The 20,861-nt window shown below is 40.3% G+C and overlaps 1 protein-coding gene and 1 long non-coding RNA gene across 2 annotated transcripts in view; both read right to left on the bottom strand.

Moving 5' to 3' along the window:
- Positions 1–20,861, bottom strand: part of LOC129335593 (uncharacterized) — a 38,746-nt gene that overhangs the window by 12,384 nt on the left and 5,501 nt on the right. The gene's annotated exons all lie outside the window — the stretch shown is intronic.
- On the bottom strand, positions 333–544 carry LOC129335588 (thymosin beta-4-like). The gene has a single exon (XM_054988257.1). It carries the CDS (start codon positions 542–544, stop codon positions 410–412), a length of 135 nt encoding a protein of 44 aa, XP_054844232.1. The 3' UTR covers positions 333–409.

The following is a 20,861-nucleotide window of genomic DNA, read 5'->3' as shown; positions in this document are numbered from 1 at the left end:
ATTAAAAAAATTGTGCATTCCAATAATTAAAATCATTTGAAAAAAAAATGGCACTCGGTTAACTGCATTTTACAGCTCGCAGGACGCTGATACAGCTTTGCGTATATTCGTGTGTTGTTACTAGATTACTGTAGTCCCACCCAGGATCTTCTTTCAGGAAACATGCAAGCTCTTTCGCGCCACCAGGACCAAACCTGGACAGGCAGATGGAAAGGGCAGCGCCCTCGTGCAGCATCAGTAGTTCTCTCTCTATTCTTTTCTCTTTTTATGGATGTGAAAGGGGAAGTACAGTCATTTAAGCTTTATCCAACCTTTTTGCATCTTACCAATTTAAAACAGCTAAAAGAAGTAAAATAAGAAGGCAATGCTTGTGGAATGTACAGTACATCATTTGGAAGGGCTGATTTCATTACGATTCACCCGCTTGCTTCTCCTGTTCAATTGTTTCTTTTGAAGGCAGTGGGTTTTTATCTTGCATTTCTGTCTTCTCCGACTTAGACTTATCAAATGTCTCAATTTCAGCCATATTTGGTTTGTCAGCCATATTTGCCGATTAATCAGTGACGCTTTGCACAGACACAACTCTTTACAGCAGCTGCTCTGGAGGGTGGTATGGTTTATAGACCTATGTTCTGTATAATGCAGTTTCGTGTGTTAGGTACTGGTGAGTGTTGGAGTACTGGTGGTGGAAATTGTGTCTGGAGAAGCATACCTGAGAGCAATAGCCTGCTTATTCCTCCTAAAGCCCTTTGGGGATTTGCTTTCTTTTTCTTTGTTTAATTGCAAATTAATATTTTCTTGTATACCTGAGGAACCCTCTCCCTCTCATCTGTATGTATGAACCTCAGTCTTTTTTCTAGGTAGCCCTTTCTTCTTTCCTATTGCCCATCAAATTTACTATTATCTAGTACACTTTAATCCCACCCTTCATCCAAAGAGCCCAGAGAGTTCATAGTTATCCTTCCCTCATTTTATTTTCACAAAAATCCTGTAAGGTATGGTAGGCTGAGAAAAAGTGATCAGCCCAAACTCACCCTGTAAGGCAGAACAGGAATTTGAACCCAGGTCTCCCACATTCAAGTCCTGCAACAACACATTGTCTCTCACTAGGAGTGGTTGTCTAAATTGCCCTGAGGATTTCCCCCTCTGAAAAAGTAGAAGGTAAAGTTTTAAGAAGGAACATGTTATTTCTTCTTGAGCATATTTCTGGGGAGGGGCGTGAACAAAAACAAACTTTTGAGCTTCGTAGAGTTCTTCTGCGGAACTGAAAAAAGGCTAATCAAGTTGATAAAACAAAGAGACAAGAAGATTTGATGCGGGGGGGAGGCTTTTTGCTTAAGTTAAAGCTAAAAGAATGTATTACTCTCAATTGAGGAGAAAGCTTTATAACCAAAGCTTGAAATAATATTAGCTTTAAAAGGATGCTACTAACAAGTTATATTGGGGCAGCACTTTTGGACATTCTGCATTGGAAACAACCCCCAACTCTTTCCTTGAGGTTGTCCCCTTGTGAGCCATCATCAGACTTCTGAGTAATTAAAGTTAAGCTCAGACACCAGAGTCAAATTCTAAATGGATTAATTAAGACTAGATTACTCTAAACTTTGACAGCTTCTCTTTAAAATTAGATTTTTCCCTGTAGCAGTATGCCATTATAATTTTCATTCTCAATCACATTAGCAGCTGCCAAAGTAGTGCATTTACATTATTTTTGAAAAAAAAATTGTGACTGGATTGTAAAGTATGAATAAATTGGCAAAACTAGATAGCATGGAATATTCTTTTTGTCAGTATTGTAATGAACAAAGATTTTGTGGGGATGGAGATTTTGCTGGCAACTATTGGCTGAACTGCTCTGGTGGTGGTGGTGAGTGCACTCAAGTCAGAGTTGACTTATGGCAACCCCTGGTAGGGTTTTCATGGCATGAGACTAACAGAGGTGGTTTGCCGTTGCCTGCCTCAGCAACCCTGGTCTTCATTGGAGGTCTCCCATCCAAGGCTGACCCTACTTAGCTTCTCAGATCTGACAAGATCAGGCTCACCTGGGCTATCCAATGTCACAGAAATGCAGGCATGTGGGTCTTTGCTGCTGTTGGCTGACCTGCTTGAATCTAATCCTTAAGAGGGGCAGGTCAAATGACAGAGGCTAGGAGTAGGCAGCAGGATAAGGAAAGATGTTGGGCAGGAAATTTAGCAGTTCTAATATCCTCATTTGGGATGGGATGACCAGAAATGTATGCAGTCATACCATAGATCTACACAGATCTACCAAAAGCAGCCACAGCTTATATCTACACAGGGTACTATAATATTGGCTGTTTTAGTTTCAATCCCTTTCCTGATAATTCCTAGCATAGAATTTGCCTTTTTCATCAGTGCTGCACAATGAGTGATCATTTTCATCAAGCTATCCACTGCAATTTTAAGATCTCTTTCCTGGTCAGTTATTACTAAGATTCTACTTACATATGTGTGAAGTCAGATTTTTTTGCTCCAGTTTTTTTTTGTGCCACTTTACATGTACTTGCTTTCGAACTCATTCACTGTGTAGCAGCCAGTTCACCTTATGATCATCTTTGAGTTCTTTGCCATGTGCTTTGGTGGGAAGACATGGAGGGCAAAGAGAAATGAATGGGCTGAAAACAACAACAGCTTTTGTACAGAAGCTAGCTATTAACGCATCCGTCAGATGCTACAGCTAGTGCAGGAGATTTGATGTCATCGTTAATCAAAACTGATTGGGGTTGGGAATCAAAATTATTGGGTTAATTTAAGTATTTGTCTTTTCTCATAATTGACACTCATTATTTAATTGTTTTGTTTACAGAGATGGATCATATTTTATAAACTAATGCTAAAGTATTTCCTGTTCATCTAGCTCTCCTCACCTGGGGGCCTGCATACCTTATAGGATGATGAACAAAAGAATACAAGGGGAAATAATGGAAAGAAAAAGGGTACAGACTAGTTGGCCCACCTCCAGGTGTAGCCTGGAGTTCTCCTGGAATTACAATGGCCCTTCAGACTACAAAGGTCAGTTCCTCTGGAGAAAATAGATCCAGAGGAGTTAGCCGTGTTAGTCTGTAGTAGCAAAACAGAAAAAAGTCCAGTAGCACCTTTAGTAGCATAAGCTTGCAAGAACCACAGATGCATCTGACGAAGAGAACTGTGGTTCTTGAAAGCTTATGCTACAGTAAAGTTGGTTAGTCTTAAAGGTGCTACTGGGCTCTTTTCTGGAGAAAATGGCAGCTTCAGAGGATGGACTCCATGGCATCACATCCCTGCTGAGCTCCCTCCCCAAATTTCATCCTCCTCAGGTTCTGCCCTGAAATCTACATGAATTTCCCAAGCTGGAGTTGGCAATCCTAGTTGGATAGAGACTATGAATGGTTATCTCATTATCAGAAGTAACTGACTTCCTTAACAGAAGCAAACGGATCTCCATATCAGAAGCTACTGTTTGCATCTACTCCTCCCTCCCCTCTCCACCTATATATCTGACCAGTTCCTTCTTGCCCTCTATGCATCTGACGGAGGGAACTGTGATTCTCAAAAGCTTATGCTACAATAAAGTTGGTTAGTCTTAAAGGTGCTACTGGAGTCTTTTTGATTTTGAACCCTAGTATAGGCATAGTTTAAAATAACAAATCAAGTCCTGGATTGAAGGCGTGGAGTGAAGCATTTTAGTGGTAGTGATGGGCAAATCTCACCCTGTCCCTCCTAAACTCACCAAATTAAGTGTTTTTTTTTTAAAAAAAAATAAAAATAAAAAAATAGTTTCCTCTCCTCCAATCCAATAGCAAAAATTCAGAAATCCCATTGTGCTGGCTGCTTGAGCAGCGTTCCAAGTGCTAAGGAGCTTTGCACTGCACAATTTAATTTCCACAGCACGTGTGGTGGCATCTTTACTGTGGTTGGATGCCATTTTGGAACCTACATAGCTCAATATTCTCTCCTTGCCTGCTGTTGCAGCAGCAAGTATGTTGGTAGGTGGATGGAAGGAGGAGCCATTCCCTGGCTGGAAAGGGCAAAGACGAAAGCCAAATCTACACACACTCATACAATGGACTGTTTCAATCTTAATTCCATAGTAGGTTGGTGTACCACATTCTCCAGTCTCAAGCACTTTACATGAATCCAGCTAAAACCACAAAAATGTTTTTCGGACTTCAGGGAACTTTTTCTACATCATTGCTCCACTGAGCAAAAGATTCTGGTTAGTGTTCCAGGCAGATTTGCCAACAGGCTTAAAGAAAAATGTCCTGTCCTTTTCATAGAGGTTTAATGTGTGGAAATGGGCAGCTGAAGATTTTCATGGCATGGAAGTAAGTAACATCACCTGGTGATAACATCCCATCAACCTAGGGTTGCCAGGTCCCTGGTGGGCAAAACTAAGGGACAGGAGTGAGAATCATAGAGTTGGAAGGGATCTTACAGACCATCTAGTCTGTGGAGGGACTTGGCAGGGGGTACTTACCCTGGAGCACTCCATGTTGCGCCAGGAATGACCGGAGCACCTGGGAGCACGCTTCCCCCCATCACTGTGCTTCTGCATCTTTCTTCCCTCTACTGGCCTGGTGAGAGGTGGCAGGGAGCAGATGCTAGGAGCGGGGGATCCCCACTCCCAATGGGGGGAATGGGCAAGCTTCTATTAAAGGGACAGGACATTTTTTTCCTTCAGGCAATTGACAACCCTTGCCATGCACTGGCAAGGCGAGTCAGCTTCTGAAAGAGGTAGCTTATGGATTGTTATACGTACTTTTCTGAACTACCTTTGAGCTGGCCTATGAGTGGCAATGTGCTGGGGAACTAGGGGGTGGCTAGAGCGGAGGCCAGCAGTAGAAACCTTTTGAGTACCTTATTTACTACAGTACAGGGGCTGGGTTCCATGTCATGATGGCCAAAATCCTTGTCTAGACCCATGGGGCTTCTTGGGAGATGTCAAATTCAGTATCCTCTGTGGGCTTGAAGGCCAGTTTGTGCCCTTCATGAGGAAGTCTTGTAAAGTGAAGAAAACAGAAAAGAGATGTGCTTCAACAGAAAAAGAACTGGATAACCAAAATGGTTGAAATAATAAAAACTTTTACATACAAGTGCCAAGACCAATGCCAACAAACAACTCTCCCAAATAAGTACCAAAATATTTCAAAAATTAAAGCAATATGATTAAAACCACATCACTTTTATTCTCTCTATATATTTCCCCCTAGCGTAGAAGTTTGATACATCTGGATTCCTTAGGGCTATATACTTGAGTCTTGAGATGCTTTATCCTGATCTGGTTTATAGAGATTTTAGACATCTGGACTACAGAAAAATTATCATCTACTTTAATATGTCTTTGGTAGTCCTGTTGTATTTGAATGGGGAAGCGGGACCTACTCACTCCATGAGTATCTACATCTTTTTTGTGTTTATTTAGAGCTTGGTCAGGCATCTTATAACATATAGTGTGTATAAAACAAAAACCACTGAGGAAGACCTCATGGCCAAAGCACATTTGGTTACATGTGTATGGTGATGATTGTAACGCTACCTGGTAATTTTAAAGCTGCCTGTAAATGTATAACATGTCCACATGGGCAAGTTACTTGTATTATGGAACTAGAGTGATACTGTTTTAATCATACAGATTTAATTCTTGGAGTTTTATTGAAAATTTTGGTACTGATTTGGAGGGCAGGGTTGGCATTGGCTGTGGCACTTGTATGTGTAGAAGGTTTTTTCCCTCCCTTCCACCTTTTTTGGCTATCAAAGTTTTGTAAAGCCCTAGTGAACTCCACTTTGGACCTGGTTTTGATAGAAGCTATGTTGCACCTTGACTAGTAAGACATAGTAAGAATGAGAAGGCAATTCTTCACCGTTTCCTCCAACCCCTTATAAAGCTGTAGACTATTACAGCCAGCACAACATTTGACTGTCTAGTGAACATCCAGTAACCCTTGTTCCAGCTCTTTCCTACATAATCCTTATAGGATTGTACAAATAAAAAAGGAAATTGAAAAGGTAAATGAAAAGAGAACAGATCACTAAATGCCAGGGATGGCTGATCAAATGATTAGAGTATATTGCTTGCAATTAAATCTAGGAGTGCAATAACATTTTCATGCTTTGACTTGCCATGTTAGTTATAATCTTGGAGATAATCACAGTAGAAAGCAGCAACAGAAGCCAAAAGAGGAGGGAATTAAAGATTAGATGGTGGAAACATACATGATAATTCCTGGAAGGTAAAAGGGGAACATTAATCGGTGCCTCCTTTTTATACTTTCTCCATAATCCTCATTAGAAATTGTTGAGCATCTTTGAGTGAAGGAAAAAATACCTTCAGTAGTTCCCCCTCCCCCATTAGAGATAGTGTAATTTGCTGTAAATTAAGGTATATGTCCGTTAGTAATCCAATGGAAAAAGGTTTCAACAGAAATTAAGTCAGCATGCTTGCACTGGTCCATGTAATCTAAGACAAAATGCCTAGTTTCATAGGTTGATAATGCTTTCTGTGTTTTAACACAAGTCCTTCCTCTTCTCCACAATGAACAGAAGTCATGAATTGAGCCAGCAGGATACGAGGATAGAAGACTCAGGCTTAAGATTAATTGGGCATGTTTGGGTAAGTTATTACCACCATCTATTAGCCTTAGTATAACCTGTGAGTGACATAGAAAAACCCACAAAAGGGTTTAGTGAGGATACATTATAAGCTGCTTGCTATGCATACTTACTCGGGAGCAAGAACCCCTCAATTCAGTAATACTTACTTGAATGTACATAGGCTGAAAAAATTAGAAATCATTTTAAATTTTTAAAATGGTGTACATACAGATTAATAATAAAAAATAGAATACTAGCGAAATGGAGAAAACCTCTTTTAGGGTCGGAATGTCTCCTTGATCAGTAGCAATTCTGCTCAAACACGGCTGGATTCTAATAATAAGATGTAGCTACCCCAAAGGCACATAATTTATTTCATGGTGCTTTAGTGTTTTACATCTTCAGCTGCTGCTGCTTAAATAAATAGTGAAGCAGTCTAACTTAAGAGTCCACTATTACATTTTTATGTGTCCTTTCCTCCAAGGAGGGTAGTGTGGTCAAGGAACTCCTTCTCTATTTCATCTAACAACTTATTTAGCAGGTTAGGTTAAGAGAGAGTAACTGGCCCAATGTCACCTAGAGAGTAATTCAAAACAAAGTTACATCCTTCCTAATCCGTTGAAGTCAGCAGGTTTAGAACGGTGTAACTCTATTTAGGATTACCCTGCTAGTGAGCTTCATTACTGAGTAAGGGTTTGTACCCAGGTCTCTCCTAGGCCAACTTTCTACATACTTCATCCCATTCACGCTCTGATTCTGTCTTCTTTTGGTTGATTAACTTTCCTGTGTGATTATGAAGCACAAAGAAAATCAACACCATCTGTAACAAATAGCATCTCTTTGTCAATAATGAACAGTAACTTGTTGTAGTTTAGAGAGTTTATCTTGAGCTTAGCACACAAATCATGGTATCAACCCAGGCCTCTTTCCCTCAAATAACTTGTCAAGGTGAATTTTCCCCATATTATTTCCTTGGAGTATTCCATCCACCCTCCAGTAAATTCAGATCAACATACAACATGTCCATGAGCTTGATAAGAGATCTCACCCTTGGTCAGTGGTCTTCAACCCATGGGTTGGTCCCTCAGGTGACTCACAAGCCTTTATCAAGTTCCCATTTTTTGCTGCTTTTTGGAAGGTTCATGCTGCTAATGTAGTGAGCAAGTATGCCATGCCTCCTGCCCTTCTTTGCATATACAGAGAAGCAGCAGAATGGAGAGGCAAGGTAACCTAATAGAGGATTCCTCCAAGGCTCTGACCCAAGGCATGTTCCTATGATGTATTTCCTGGTGATCATGCTTGTGTTTCCTGTCCCTTACTCTCTTGGCCTACTGCTCAGTTTTGATTGAGACCTTGGTGAAGCCATAATGATGCATTTTACACCTTATGCTGCTGTTTCTTAAATAAACAGCGGAGCAGTTTAGAGTACATCCTGACCAACAAAACAAACAGGACATGGTTAGCTTCAACCAATAATCCAATCTATTAGACTTCTGTAAGTGTATGTTTTTGTAACACAGAAAATTGAAATGGAGGGGGGGTGGCCCCTCTTCCTATCACTTGACTCAGCTCAGCTATCACATGACTTCCTGTCACATGGTTGCAGCTCAGCTGACTCAATGGGTCCCGAGTCTGGAAAGGATGAAGAACACAGTCCTGGGCTACCCAGGAAATAACTGATATTTAACAACAACATTCAATTTATATACTGCCCTTCAGGACAAGTTAACGCCTACTCAGAGCAGTTCACAAAGTATGTTGTTATTCCCACAACAATCATCCTGTGAGGTGGGTGGGGCTGAGAGAGCTCCAGAGAGCTGTGACTGACTCAGCTGGCTTCAAGTGGAGGAGTGGAGAATCAAACCCAGTTCTCCAGATAAGAGTCCCACCGCTCTTAACCACTACACCAAACTGGCTTTGAGATCATCACGTACTGATTTAAGGTATGCACTCAAAACATCAACAAATTGCATAGGTTGCGCTTCTTAGGCCTGATGTGCAGAAATGGTAGAATGCGATATACTATGCTGGGCTGCAGAAAGGGAGGTAACAACACTGCCCCCCCCCATGTAATAACCCTATGTAAATAAATATCAGGAACAAAGGTTCTAGCTTAGCTCATCACATATTATGCAACTTTTCCATTTACAGAGATTAATGTGAGACAATCTTGTTGGGGGGGGAGTAACTTCAGCCTAGTCCTCTGAAATGGCACATCCATTTTATCACCTCAGCATTCTTCTTCCTCTTCTCCACCTCATTCTGTTCCGTGCCTAGACCAGACTTTATGCACCACCCTTTAAACAGTATTGACTCCAAAAGGGATGATTCCCCCGGCCCCATTTCAATTTACTGTGCTGCAGAAATGTATGCTCTCAGAAGTCTCACAGACTGGATTGTGTCCTCTCCCACTTATTCCCCATATTCAATGCTGTGGAACCAACACAGTCACAAACACTGATCTCACTGGAAGTGTACATAAACTGGCACACAACTGCAATGCAGTTACTGTGGAAATCCACCAGATGGCTTAAGGGAATTCATGGCTTAAAAAGGGAAAAACAGCCTGCAAGGAACAGAAACCCTAAAGGAGAAAAGACAGTTGATTCTGTGATGTTCAGCATAATCCTGAAAATATGGTATAAAGAAGCAACAAAACAATCTAACCACCACAAGCTGTTACTCCTCTTCAAATGTTTGTAACTCCTTTGCCAGTGAATTTCTTAGCTTTATTAGAAAGGTGCTGTTGTTGGGTGGAAGAAATTTGCACCAATAGTTAGAACATAAGAGCACTGCTGGGTTCATCTAGTCCAGCACCCTGTTTCACATAGTTGCCAAACAGTTATTCTGGAGGACCAAGAATAGGGCACAGAGGCCAAGGCCTTCCCCTAATGTTGGTTCCCAACACCAGTATTCAAAAGTTTTACTTTGGTCACCATGGCTATAAGAACCTACGAAGAGTTAAAGCTAACGAAGCTCTTCTTATTCAGCATTCATATTATCATAAGTGCCGTAGGATATGTTGAGCAGGACCTGAGCATTTGCAAAAAGATTAGAGACCATTCACTTTTTTTTATTAATGTTAGCTGCATGTACACAGACACTTGCAGCAGCGAATGGGAAGCTGATTAGCATGTTTGCAGACTGAGGCCAGAGAAGCATGGCTACTTCCACTATATAAACTCATCTTCCCACTTGCTGAGTATAGCTGGAGGCTGCAACCTTCTACAATTAAAAAGTAAAACTACATTAAAATTCAGTCATCAACAAAGAGCTTGAATAAGAAAGTGATTTGCATAACTGAAATTATACATAGAACATAGACATAGAAATATAGAGCTGGAAGGGACCTCAAGGGTCGTGCAGTCCAACCCCCTGTTCAATGCAGGAAATTCACTCCCTTCCACCACCCTGTGGCCCATGCTCTGTGCCCGGAAGAAGGCAAAAAACCTCCAGCATTCCTGGCCAATCTGGCCTAGAGGAAAATTCCTTCCTGACCCCAAAGTGGCAATTGGTATTACCCTGGGAATATAAGGGCCATGTGAACCTAGCACCAGCTCATCCCTTCATGCCCTCCCCCTCCCAATCGACATTCATATTCAGTCATAAAATCATCATTGCTATCAGATGTCCATCTAGCCTCTTCTTAAATGTATCCCAAGGAAGGAGAGCCCACCACTTCCTGAGGAAGCTTGTTCCACTGAGGAACCACTCTAACAGTCGGGAAGTTCTTCCTAATGTTTAGCCAAAAAAACTTGCTTTAATTTTAACCTGTTGTTTCTAGTCTGACCCTCTGTGGCAACAGAAAACAAGTCAGCTCCATCCTCTATGTGACACCCCTTCAAATACTTGAAAAGGGACATCAGATCTCCTCTCAGTTGCCTCCTCTCCAGGCTAAACATACCCTGATCTTTCAACTTTTCCTCATAGGACTTGGTCTCCAGACCATCTTTGTTGCCCTCCTTAGGACACATTTCAGCTTGTCAACATCCTTCTCAAACTGTGGGGCCCAAAACTGAATACAGTACTCCAAATGAGGTCTAAATGGAGCAGAATAAAGCAATACCATCACTTTGTGTGATCTGGACACTATACTTCCGTTGATACAGCCTAAAATCGCATTTTCCTTTTTCGGTAATGCGATTAGGTTCAGTGTATGATCTACTAAGATCTCCTAGATTCTTTTCACATGTACTACTGCCAAGTCAAGCGTTCCCATCCTATTAATATGCCTTCGGTTTTATAGACATGTATCTCTAGAAATTCATTTTGTTAACATTATTGATAATTGATTGTTGTTGATTAATAATCCATAAAGTTTCTGCAGACTAAACACAGGCTGTGGCAAGTCCTTTATTAGGAAGTGGCACACACGGGGTCTCACAGTAAGCACCATGATTGTTTTAATACAGTGGCATAATCTGTGAATGATTCACACTTGGCAACTGTTTACCTCTACTATTTCTCTTTGTGTAAAGCCTCTCTAAGAAGAGGGGTTCATCCCCTTTGCTAGGAGGCAAAAGAATGTTACTACCTTCCTAAGGTTTCTTCTCACGTCCGGGTTAGAAGTAGCAGCAATATGATTGTACGAGTTCCAAGTGTGAAGTCATCATAGAACCCAGTTCAAATCTGGTGAGAACTGGTAGAATTTCAGGATAATACGAATGACCAAAAAGTTTAAAACGTTCAGTCATCCAAGACTACTCCCCCCCACCCCTCTACAATTCACCCACTCTCAAGGACCTATTTTGATACGATAAAGAACTGTTTTTTTTCACAAAGGCCTCATGACTGGCATTATGCTTAAGAAAATAATTGAATCCTATCCTCAAAGTACATGGTACTCATCAAAGATACATTCTGTCCAACCTCTATTCTAACAATGTACATTAAAAAAGGTTGACAACTGTCCCTTCTGACTAACTCCTTCAAAGACTATGTCTGTCCTCTAGCTTATGCACAACATCATTATTTATATACATGAATCAATGCATCTACGCTTTGGCCAATGACATAGAATTTCTGAGGTGGGGGAAGATGCTCTAAACAGAGTACGATCTGATTTAGCGTATGTATTTTGGCTTATATTTAATAGCAAATTTAAAAGTACTTGATGTTAGACGATTATTATAATGAAGGAACTGCCCAGATCAGTGTTACTGGACCGGAAAAAATATAAAGTGCTAATTCAGATTTTGAAGGACATGAAAATCAGGTACAGATGGGAGTTACCGGAAGGAGTGTCCTTTGAGTTTGGAGGGGCCAAAAAACGCATCAGATCTGAGCGAGAGATGGAGCGATTTATTAAGGACAATGAAAAAGACTTACCAACAAGATCATGAGTATGGAGTGTAAAGTATTATCTTGGAATGTAAATGGACTAAACTCACCGAATAAGAGGAAAAATACTTTTCACTGGCTACTAAAACAAAAATGTGACATTGTTTGTTTGCAAGAGACCCATATCAGAAAGCAGGATGTAAAATATTTAAAATCTGGAAAATTGGGCAAAGAATATGTAGCGGCCTCCAACAAGAAAAAAAGAGGAGTGGTGTTGTACATAAAAGAGGAGCTACAGCCAAAATTTGTTATGAGAGATGTGGAAGCTAGATTTGTAGCAGTGGAATGTATTTGGAATTTAAAGAGAGTGTTGGTAGTCGGACTTTATGCACCTAACGGTGCAAAAGAAAGCTTCTTTGAGGATTTAAGGAAGCATTTAGACGATCTTGCATACGACCAGATAATTCTTGCTGGAGACTTCAATGGAGTGACAGACTTGGAACTAGACAAAAAGACTACAACGGCACAAAAGAAAAGAGGACTATTACCAAAGCTTTTTTTTGAGTTGATTCAACAAGAGACTCTTGAAGATGTATGGAGGAGAGAATATCCTAAAAGCAGACAGTTTACCTTTTATTCTGCAAGGCATTCTACATTATCAAGAATTGATATGATCTGGGCCTCAAAAGACTTAGCATTATGGACTAAGGAGGTAGAAATAATGCCTATGGTAGGCTCAGATCACAACCCAATTATGTGGAAATTTGGAAAAAAGAGAAAAGGGAAAGCATGGAGAATAAATGAGGACTTGTTACAGGAAAGAGAGAATATGGAAATACTGAGAAGAGAGACAAAGTTTTTTATACAATACAACGTGAATAAAGAAGTACCAACCAATAAAGTTTGGGATGCTTACAAGGCGGTTGTAAGGGGCATACTAATGGACTTAAATGGTAGAGCAAGAAAGAAGAAAGAGGAGAAAAGACAAGAGATTGAGGAGAAAATAAAAGCCAAAGAAATACAGCTAAAAAAGAGACCAGGGAAAAAGAAGGTATACCAGGAAATTAAAATACTTCAAGAACAGCTAACAGCAATGAGCAATAAAGAATTGGAGTGGAATCTCAAAAGACTGAATCAAAAAGCGTTTGAGGGTGCTAATAAACCTGGGAAGTACCTGGCATGGCAATTGAAGAAGAAAAGGGAAAAGAAGATAATAAATAAAATTTGCGAAGATAACAAAACGTATTTGGAGCAGGCTACCATTAGTAGAGCCTTTTATAAATTTTACGCTAAGCTGTATAATAAAAAAGAAGTAAACAAAGAATCAATAGCGTCATATTTGGAGAAAACCAAACTTCCAGAAATCTCGGAAGCTTGGAGAAATAAGTTGAATAGTGAAGTAACTGACGAGGAAATAAGTAAGGCAATACAATCTGCAAATCTAGGAAAGGCGCCAGGGCCAGATGGACTTACGGCTAAATTCTATAAGACAATGGCTAATGAACTGGCACCATTCCTAAAAGAGGTGATGAATGGGGTTTTAAGGGATCAAAGGATTCCAGAAACTTGGAGTGAAGCGAATATATCATTGATCCCAAAAGAGGGCCAAGACCTGACTAATGTGAAAAATTATAGACCTATATCGCTACTCAACAATGACTACAAAATTTTTGCGAAGATATTGGCGGAGAGATTGAAGGGGTGGCTCTCGGAAGTCATAGAGGAGGAACAAGCAGGCTTTTTGCCAGACAGACAAATAAGAGACAACTTAAGGACAGTGATCAATGCTATTGAATATTATGACAAGCGTTGTGACAAAGAGGTTGGTTTCTTCTTTGTTGACGCTGAAAAAGCGTTTGACAATTTAAACTGGGACTTTATGTTTGCCACTATGGAAAAGCTACAATTGGGAGAAAGATTCATCAGAGCAATTAAGGAAATTTATAGAGACCAGACTGCAGCAATTGTGGTGAATGATGAATTGACCAAGAAATTGACGATAAGTAAAGGAACAAGACAAGGTTGCCCGTTATCTCCATTGTTGTTCATTTTAGTATTGGAGATTCTGATGATACAAATACGTCAAGATGATGAAATTCATGGAATAAAAATAAAGGACTATTCATACAAGGTCAGAGCATTTGCGGATGACATAATGTTAATTGTAGAGGACCCATTGGAGAACATGCCAAGAGTGATAGATAAGATCAAGGAGTTTGGAGACTTGGCAGGTTTCTTCATTAACAAAAAGAAGTCAAAGATATTATGCAAAAATATGACTAAGCAGAAACAACAATTGTTAATGGAAACAACGGATTGTGAAGTAACAAGTAAAGTGAAATATTTGGGAGTCGAATTAACTGCAAAGAACATAGATCTATTCAAAAACAATTATGAAAAACTATGGACTCAGATAGAGAGAGACTTGATTAAATGGAATAGATTGAATTTGTCATGGTTGGGCAGGATTGCAGCAGTTAAGATGAATGTGTTACCAAGAGTAATGTTTTTGCTACAGACAATACCAATCATCAGAGACTCCAAACAATTTGAAAAATGGCAGAGGAAAATATCAGATTTTGTTTGGGCAGGCAAGAAGCCTCGAGTGAAAGTGAAAGTTTTACAAGATGCAAAGGAAAGAGGCGGAATGCAACTGCCCAATCTGAGACTTTATCATGATGCAATCTGCCTAGTTTGGTTGAAAGAATGGATGACATTAAAGAACAAGAAACTATTAGCCCTAGAGGGATATAAAAAAATATTTGGATGGCACGCATATTTATGGCATGACAAAGTAAAGGTCAACTCGATGTTCCTGCATCACTTTGTTCGGAGAAGTCTATACATAATCTGGAAGAAGTACAGAATTTATCTACAAGAAGGAACCCCTTTGTGGGTGGTTCCATATGAGGTGATAGACCCGAGAGCTGTTGATAATGAACAACAATGTTTAACGTATAAAGAAATAACTAAAACTGAAGCATCCAAACTTAGAATAAAGACACAAGAGGAACTATCACCTAACTACGATTGGTTCCAGTATAGACAGATCAGAGACTTATATAATTCGGACTCTGTAAAGGGAGGTATACGAATAGAGAATTCGGAACTAGAGCAGACCCTTCTTAAAGAAGATAAGAAAAGAATATCCAAGGTATACCAAGTACTGTTGAAGTGGTATACCGAGGATGAGATAGTTAAAACACAAATGGTGAAATGGGCTATAAACTTTAATAAAGAAATAACAATGGAGGCATGGGAATACTTGTGGAAAACTACAATGAAGACAACGACATGTATTAATATCAAAGAGAACATTTATAAAATGATCTATCGTTGGTACATGACACCAAAGAAGATTGCGCTAGGGAATTCGAATACTTCTAATAAATGCTGGAAATGTAAGAAGCATGAGGGCTCCCTCTATCATATGTGGTGGTCGTGTGAGGTAGCCAGGCAGTACTGGGGGGAAATAATAAGAGAAATGAGTGAAATTTTACAATTTCAAATTAATAAGAACCCAGAACTCCTGCTACTGAACTTGGGAATGGAGGGAATTCCAGCCCAACACAGGACGTTGATATTTTATATGACAGCAGCAGCTAGACTCTTGTATGCGCAAAAATGGAAAGTACAAGAAGTGCCAACTATTGAAGATTGGACTTACAAATTGCTGTATATGGCTGAAATGGACAAGATGACAAGAAAATTGAGAGATCTGGACTCAGGGCAGTTCAACACAGACTGGGAGAAGCTGAAACAATACCTGGAGAAGAAATGGGAGGTGGGAGGAAAACTGTGGCAGTTTGAGAACTACTGAAGTATTGAAGTAGAGGGGGGAGACTTTACCGGGGGGAGAAGAGATAAATGTGAATTAATAAGCAGTCAGATTAATAGATTGACATATATATAGATATATATAGGTTAACAAACAGAACATAGAGAAAATAATTAATTATAAGGAATAAATATAAGGAGCGATTAACTAACAATATTTTCTTTTTTTTTCTGACAAGTTTTGTACCAAACTGAATGTCTGAAGATATAGATGGGTCAAATTGATTGACTACGTGAGGAGAGATATATAGAACTATTATAAAAAGATAGAATAATATATATAGAGAATAAGTCAAATTGTTTGATATAAACGAATGTATGATCTATATGGTTTATGATATATAGAAATACCTGAAATTGAAAAATTGGGATAAATTGTTTATCTAAGATGGAAACAAAGGCTTACAGTTTGGGCATATAATGTTAAAAATAGTTAAGGATGTACTGCTTAGAATAATGGAGAATATATATTTGTTTTAGATAGAGGAAGCTAATAAAAGTAAGGGAAAGGGGACAAAGGGTTGGAAAGCTGTTGGAAGTCAACAAAAAGGGGGGGGGAAAGGGAGGGGGTTAGAGATGAAAAAATTGGGGAAAATTGAATGTAAATGTGGAAATAATGGATTCTAACCCAATAAAAATTTTTCAAAAAAAAAAAAAATAAAAGTACTTGATGTTAATTTTCTGTCCAAATAGCAACCAATTCATGAATGAAATATTTGATTAGGAAAAAAAATTGTGTGGTTTAAATGTTCTCTAAGGGGTATGACTTTAATCACTAGGAGGAAGCTCATGTTGCTCAATAAGCTGGTAAAAATAGTAACAATGGTGCAGGCTCTGGTTCATAAAGGGTTATGCCACAGTAAATTGTTTGCCATAATACTCATTAATTTGGCTAATAGGGCCCCTCAAACCCTAGAAATAATCTTTGTCCACATGGATGTCCCAGGCTAGTCTGATCTTGTCACAGGAGACACTCCTGATTGAACTGTATGGAAACAACAAAAAGGGAACCTCTTGCCAGGAGAAACACACAATAATGTTAAGATCTTAGAAACAGTTCAATCTAAATTTCTCAGATCTCTATTTAATGCACCTAGATGTACTCCTAATGTCATTCTTAGGCAAGAAGCTGGTTTGCCCAGAGTTGAAATAAAAATCTGGGAACATGTCATCTATTACTGGCTAAGAATTCATCTTGAGCCAAAGGGTTTAATTCCCTTGCTGTTAGCTTCTGACCCTTATCCTACATGGTGCTCAAAGATAGCTGCGAAAATTAAACTGATTGGCTTGGCCCCGGTAGCCCTGTTTGATATGGGACCCAACAAAGCAAAAGCTTTAATCACGCAAAGACTAGTTAATATAGTCCCAAAATGATGAGGCAATGCTTCCTCTAAGCTATAAGAGCTTTAAAAAAAGGACCGAGTTACACCATATCCCCATATCTTTTGGACATTACAAACGAAAGATGTAGATGGGCCTTCTCTAGAGCACGATTTGATGCATTCCCCTCTGCAGTTTTGTATGGCCTTTGCAGCAGCGGTGTTGTTCCTGTTCAAACAAAGTGGTCGAAAATATCACACACATACTTTTGCACTGTGAATTCTATCAAGAAGAAAGGATACAATTAATTATCCCACTACTCTATAGATTTAAACCATTAGAGTATTACATGGATTTTAGTCCCGAAATCCTTTGGGTATATCTTTTAGAGGATAGCCACAGAACAGTATCTTGCGCAGTTGCAAAATTGTGTGTGACAGCACTCAGAAAGTGGTATCATTCGATGAAGGAAACGTCAATTGCTGGGAAGTGAATTAACGAAGTGAATAAGTTTTTACTGTTAGATATATATACATATATATGATTTTATCTTTTATGCATTTACCCATTTTAAGTATTTAAAAACTGTTCTTTTTATCTGTATTTTATTTATTTATTTTATTTATTTTTTCAATTTATATACCGCCCATCCCCAGGGGCTCTGGGCGGTGAACAGTTAAAATCGATAAAAACAAGAACTAAAATCAATATACAAACAATAAAACAAATTAACAAAGTGCAGTGGTGGGGAGAACCCTCCCCCACCCCAAAGGTGGGAGGCCGACATGGCACCGCCCCCTTCAATCACCAAATGCTTGGCGGAACAGCTCTGTCTTACAGGCCCGGCGGAACGATAATATGTCCTGCTGGGCCCGGGTTTCCATTGACAGAGCGTTCCACCAGGCTGGGGCCAGGACTGAAAAGGCCCTGGCCCTGGTTGAAGCGAGGCGGGCTTCCTTAGGGCCGGGGACCACAAGTAAATATTTATTTGCTGATCGAAGCGATCTCCGGGGAACGTACAGGGAGAGACGGTCCCGAAGATATGCCGGTCCCAACCCGCTCAGGGCTTTAAAGGTAAGAACCAACACTTTGAACCTGATTCGGAATTCAACTGGAAGCCAGTGCAGCTGGCACAGGACAGGTGTGATGTGTGACTGGTAAGGTATACCAGTCAGGACCCGTGCCGCCGCATTCTGTACCAGTTGTAGTTTCCGGATCAGGCCCAGGGGTAGCCCAGCGTAGAGTGCGTTACAGTAATCTAGCCTAGAGGTGACCGTTGCATGGATCACTGTAGCCAGGTCCTGGGGCATCAGGTTGCCTGATCTGACGAAGATGGAAAAATGCAGACTTGGCAACCGCCGTGACCTGGGCCTCCATCGATAGGGAGGCATCCAGGAGCACACCCAGACTCTTTACCACTGGCAAAGTTGCCAGTGGTGTCCCATCCAGGGCAGGGAGCTGGATCCCAACATCTGGCAGCCCCCGTCCCAGCTGCAGGACCTCCGTCTTCACTGGGTTTAATTTCAGCCTGCTCTGTTTCAACCATTTTACTTGGCTGGTCTTGTGACCGTAATAAACCCTCTGACAATTATAACAATTTATACAGTTTCGTAAATATAGATATTTTTTATGTTAAAGTGACCACCACGTGTTAAAGTGTTCATAAATAACTGAATAAATAAATAGATGGATATATACAAAAATATTTCAGAAACACACCAACACAGTTATTAAATCACACACCATCCCCCAAGCGTCCTTTGAAACAAGCTCGGAAGTGTCAGAATAGCAGCTCCGGGAGAAGAATCCAACAGGTAAGTAGCTTTCACTGTGAAAATTCTTAAAGTCTTAAGTTGCTTTTTGCAGATGTTCTAGTGGACGATGACCAAGAGATTCCAAGCCCAAACTGGGGTCAGCTATTAATAACGCAGATTTTGTCCAAAAGACTTCTTCAGGGGCAAGGATATTGTCCACGGCAGCACTTACTAAAAGCGCAAAGAATTCTTGCAGTGAGAGATCTCTGTCTTTTGGTGCTACACCTCTGAAGATGCCAGCCACAGCTGCTGGCGAAACGTCAGGAACTACAATGCCAAGACCACGGCAATACAGCCCGGAAAACCCCCAACAACCATCATTCTCCGGCCGTGAAAGCCTTCGACAATACAATTCTTGCAGTAATAAATAATTTTTGTTGTTTCCATACATCTCAGAAGTTAGGCAGGGTCGGCCCTGGTTTGTACTTGGATGGGAGGCCACCAAGGAACTCTAGGGTTGATACACAAAAGCAAGCAATGGCAAATCACCAGTGTTCATTTCTTGCTGTGAACACCCTATGGCGTCACCTTAAGTTAGCTGCAATTTGACAGCACTTTACACACACTTCATAGAAAACAGAATGGCAGGGAACCCTTTGCATAGACATGCCATTTTTTGTGTGATCAGGGCCCTGCTTTGTATAAAGGAGCTTTCAACCAGATGAGACCTCATCTGTATTCTGAAGTGAGGCTGACTATGTAAGGCAGAACTTCTATCTTCCTTTCCACTGTCATACTCAGTTCTCCTTTTTTTTACTCCTTTAGAGTCCAAGTTCTTTTGTTCCAATCGTTTAGGTTAATTTATAAGTCAACAAGTTTAAGAACAACATGACACTATACAATTAAAGTGTCAAAGGAAAATATGACAACAAACAAATTAAAACCCTGGAGGAAAATACGTAGCTTATAAATTGGTAACCAACAGAAAACAATGGCACAACAAATGTCATTATAGTTTGTTTATTTAACATGATTTTACCATGCCTTTCTGCCCCCACAGGGCCACCAAAACAGCTAACAAATTTAAAACAAATTAAATCATCATCTTAAAAGCCATTAAAACCAATGCATAAACATATCACTAAAATAATTTAAACTATGTATAAAAAAGATAAAAAACAGCAGTTAACAACATTGGGGTAGATCACCGAGGGAATGCCAAGTGAAATAAAAAGGTCACCACTGCTGATAGAAGATGGCAACAGAAAGGGACAGGTGAATCTCTTTGGGGAAAGAATTCCAGAGTTTGGGTGCCACTATGGAGAAGGTCCTCTCCTAGGTGGCCACCTGCCTGATCTCAGAAAACAGGGTACCTGAAGCAGGGCCTCCCAAAATGACCGCAGTGGTCAGGTAGATTCATAATAGACAGTCCTTCAGGTAATCTGGTGCCAAACCATATAGGGCTTTGAACGTCAGTGCCAGCACCTTGAATTGTGCCTGGAAACACCCAGAAACCAGTGCAGATGAGACAAGACTGGAATGTTATGTTCCCTGTGACCCACTCCAGTCAACATCCTGGCTGCAGCATTCTGCACCAACTGAAGTTTCCAAACACTTCTCAAAGGCACTGTTTTTATTGCATTGCAGTAATCTAATCTAGATGTAACCAGGGCATACACCACAATGGCCAGATCTTTCCTGCCCAGAAAAGACTGCAGCTGGCTAACCAGTCAAAGCTGGTAAAAGGCATTCCTTGCCACTGCTGCTGTCGACTTATCCAGCAGTTGCCGAGGTCCAAGAGCACTCCCAAACTACAGACCTATTGCTTGAAGGGGTGTGCAACCTCATCCAAAATGGGTGACACCTTAAAGCCTGGGTCAGACCTGCTCACCAGTAGCAGTTCCATCTTGTTGGGATTACATTTCAGTTTAACCCACATCCACCCCCAAACTGCTTCCAGCCACCGGTTCAGGGTTTCTACAACCTCTCTGGGGTCAGCTGGAAGTGCAAGACAGTGCTGAGTGTCATCCGACCCAATTATAACAGACGTTACTTCACTTACATCACATTTATTCTTAT

The sequence above is a fragment of the Eublepharis macularius genome, chromosome 1, assembly GCF_028583425.1.
Source record: "Eublepharis macularius isolate TG4126 chromosome 1, MPM_Emac_v1.0, whole genome shotgun sequence".
Classification (NCBI taxonomy): domain Eukaryota; kingdom Metazoa; phylum Chordata; class Lepidosauria; order Squamata; family Eublepharidae; genus Eublepharis; species Eublepharis macularius.
Note: the sequence above shows the minus strand (reverse complement) of the source record. Positions and strands in the feature narration are given on the sequence as shown.

Excerpts from the sequence above, each read along its gene's own strand:
- LOC129335588 (XM_054988257.1), bottom strand. The coding sequence starts at position 544 with ATGGCTGACAAACCAAATATGGCTGAAATTGAGACATTTGATAAGTCT.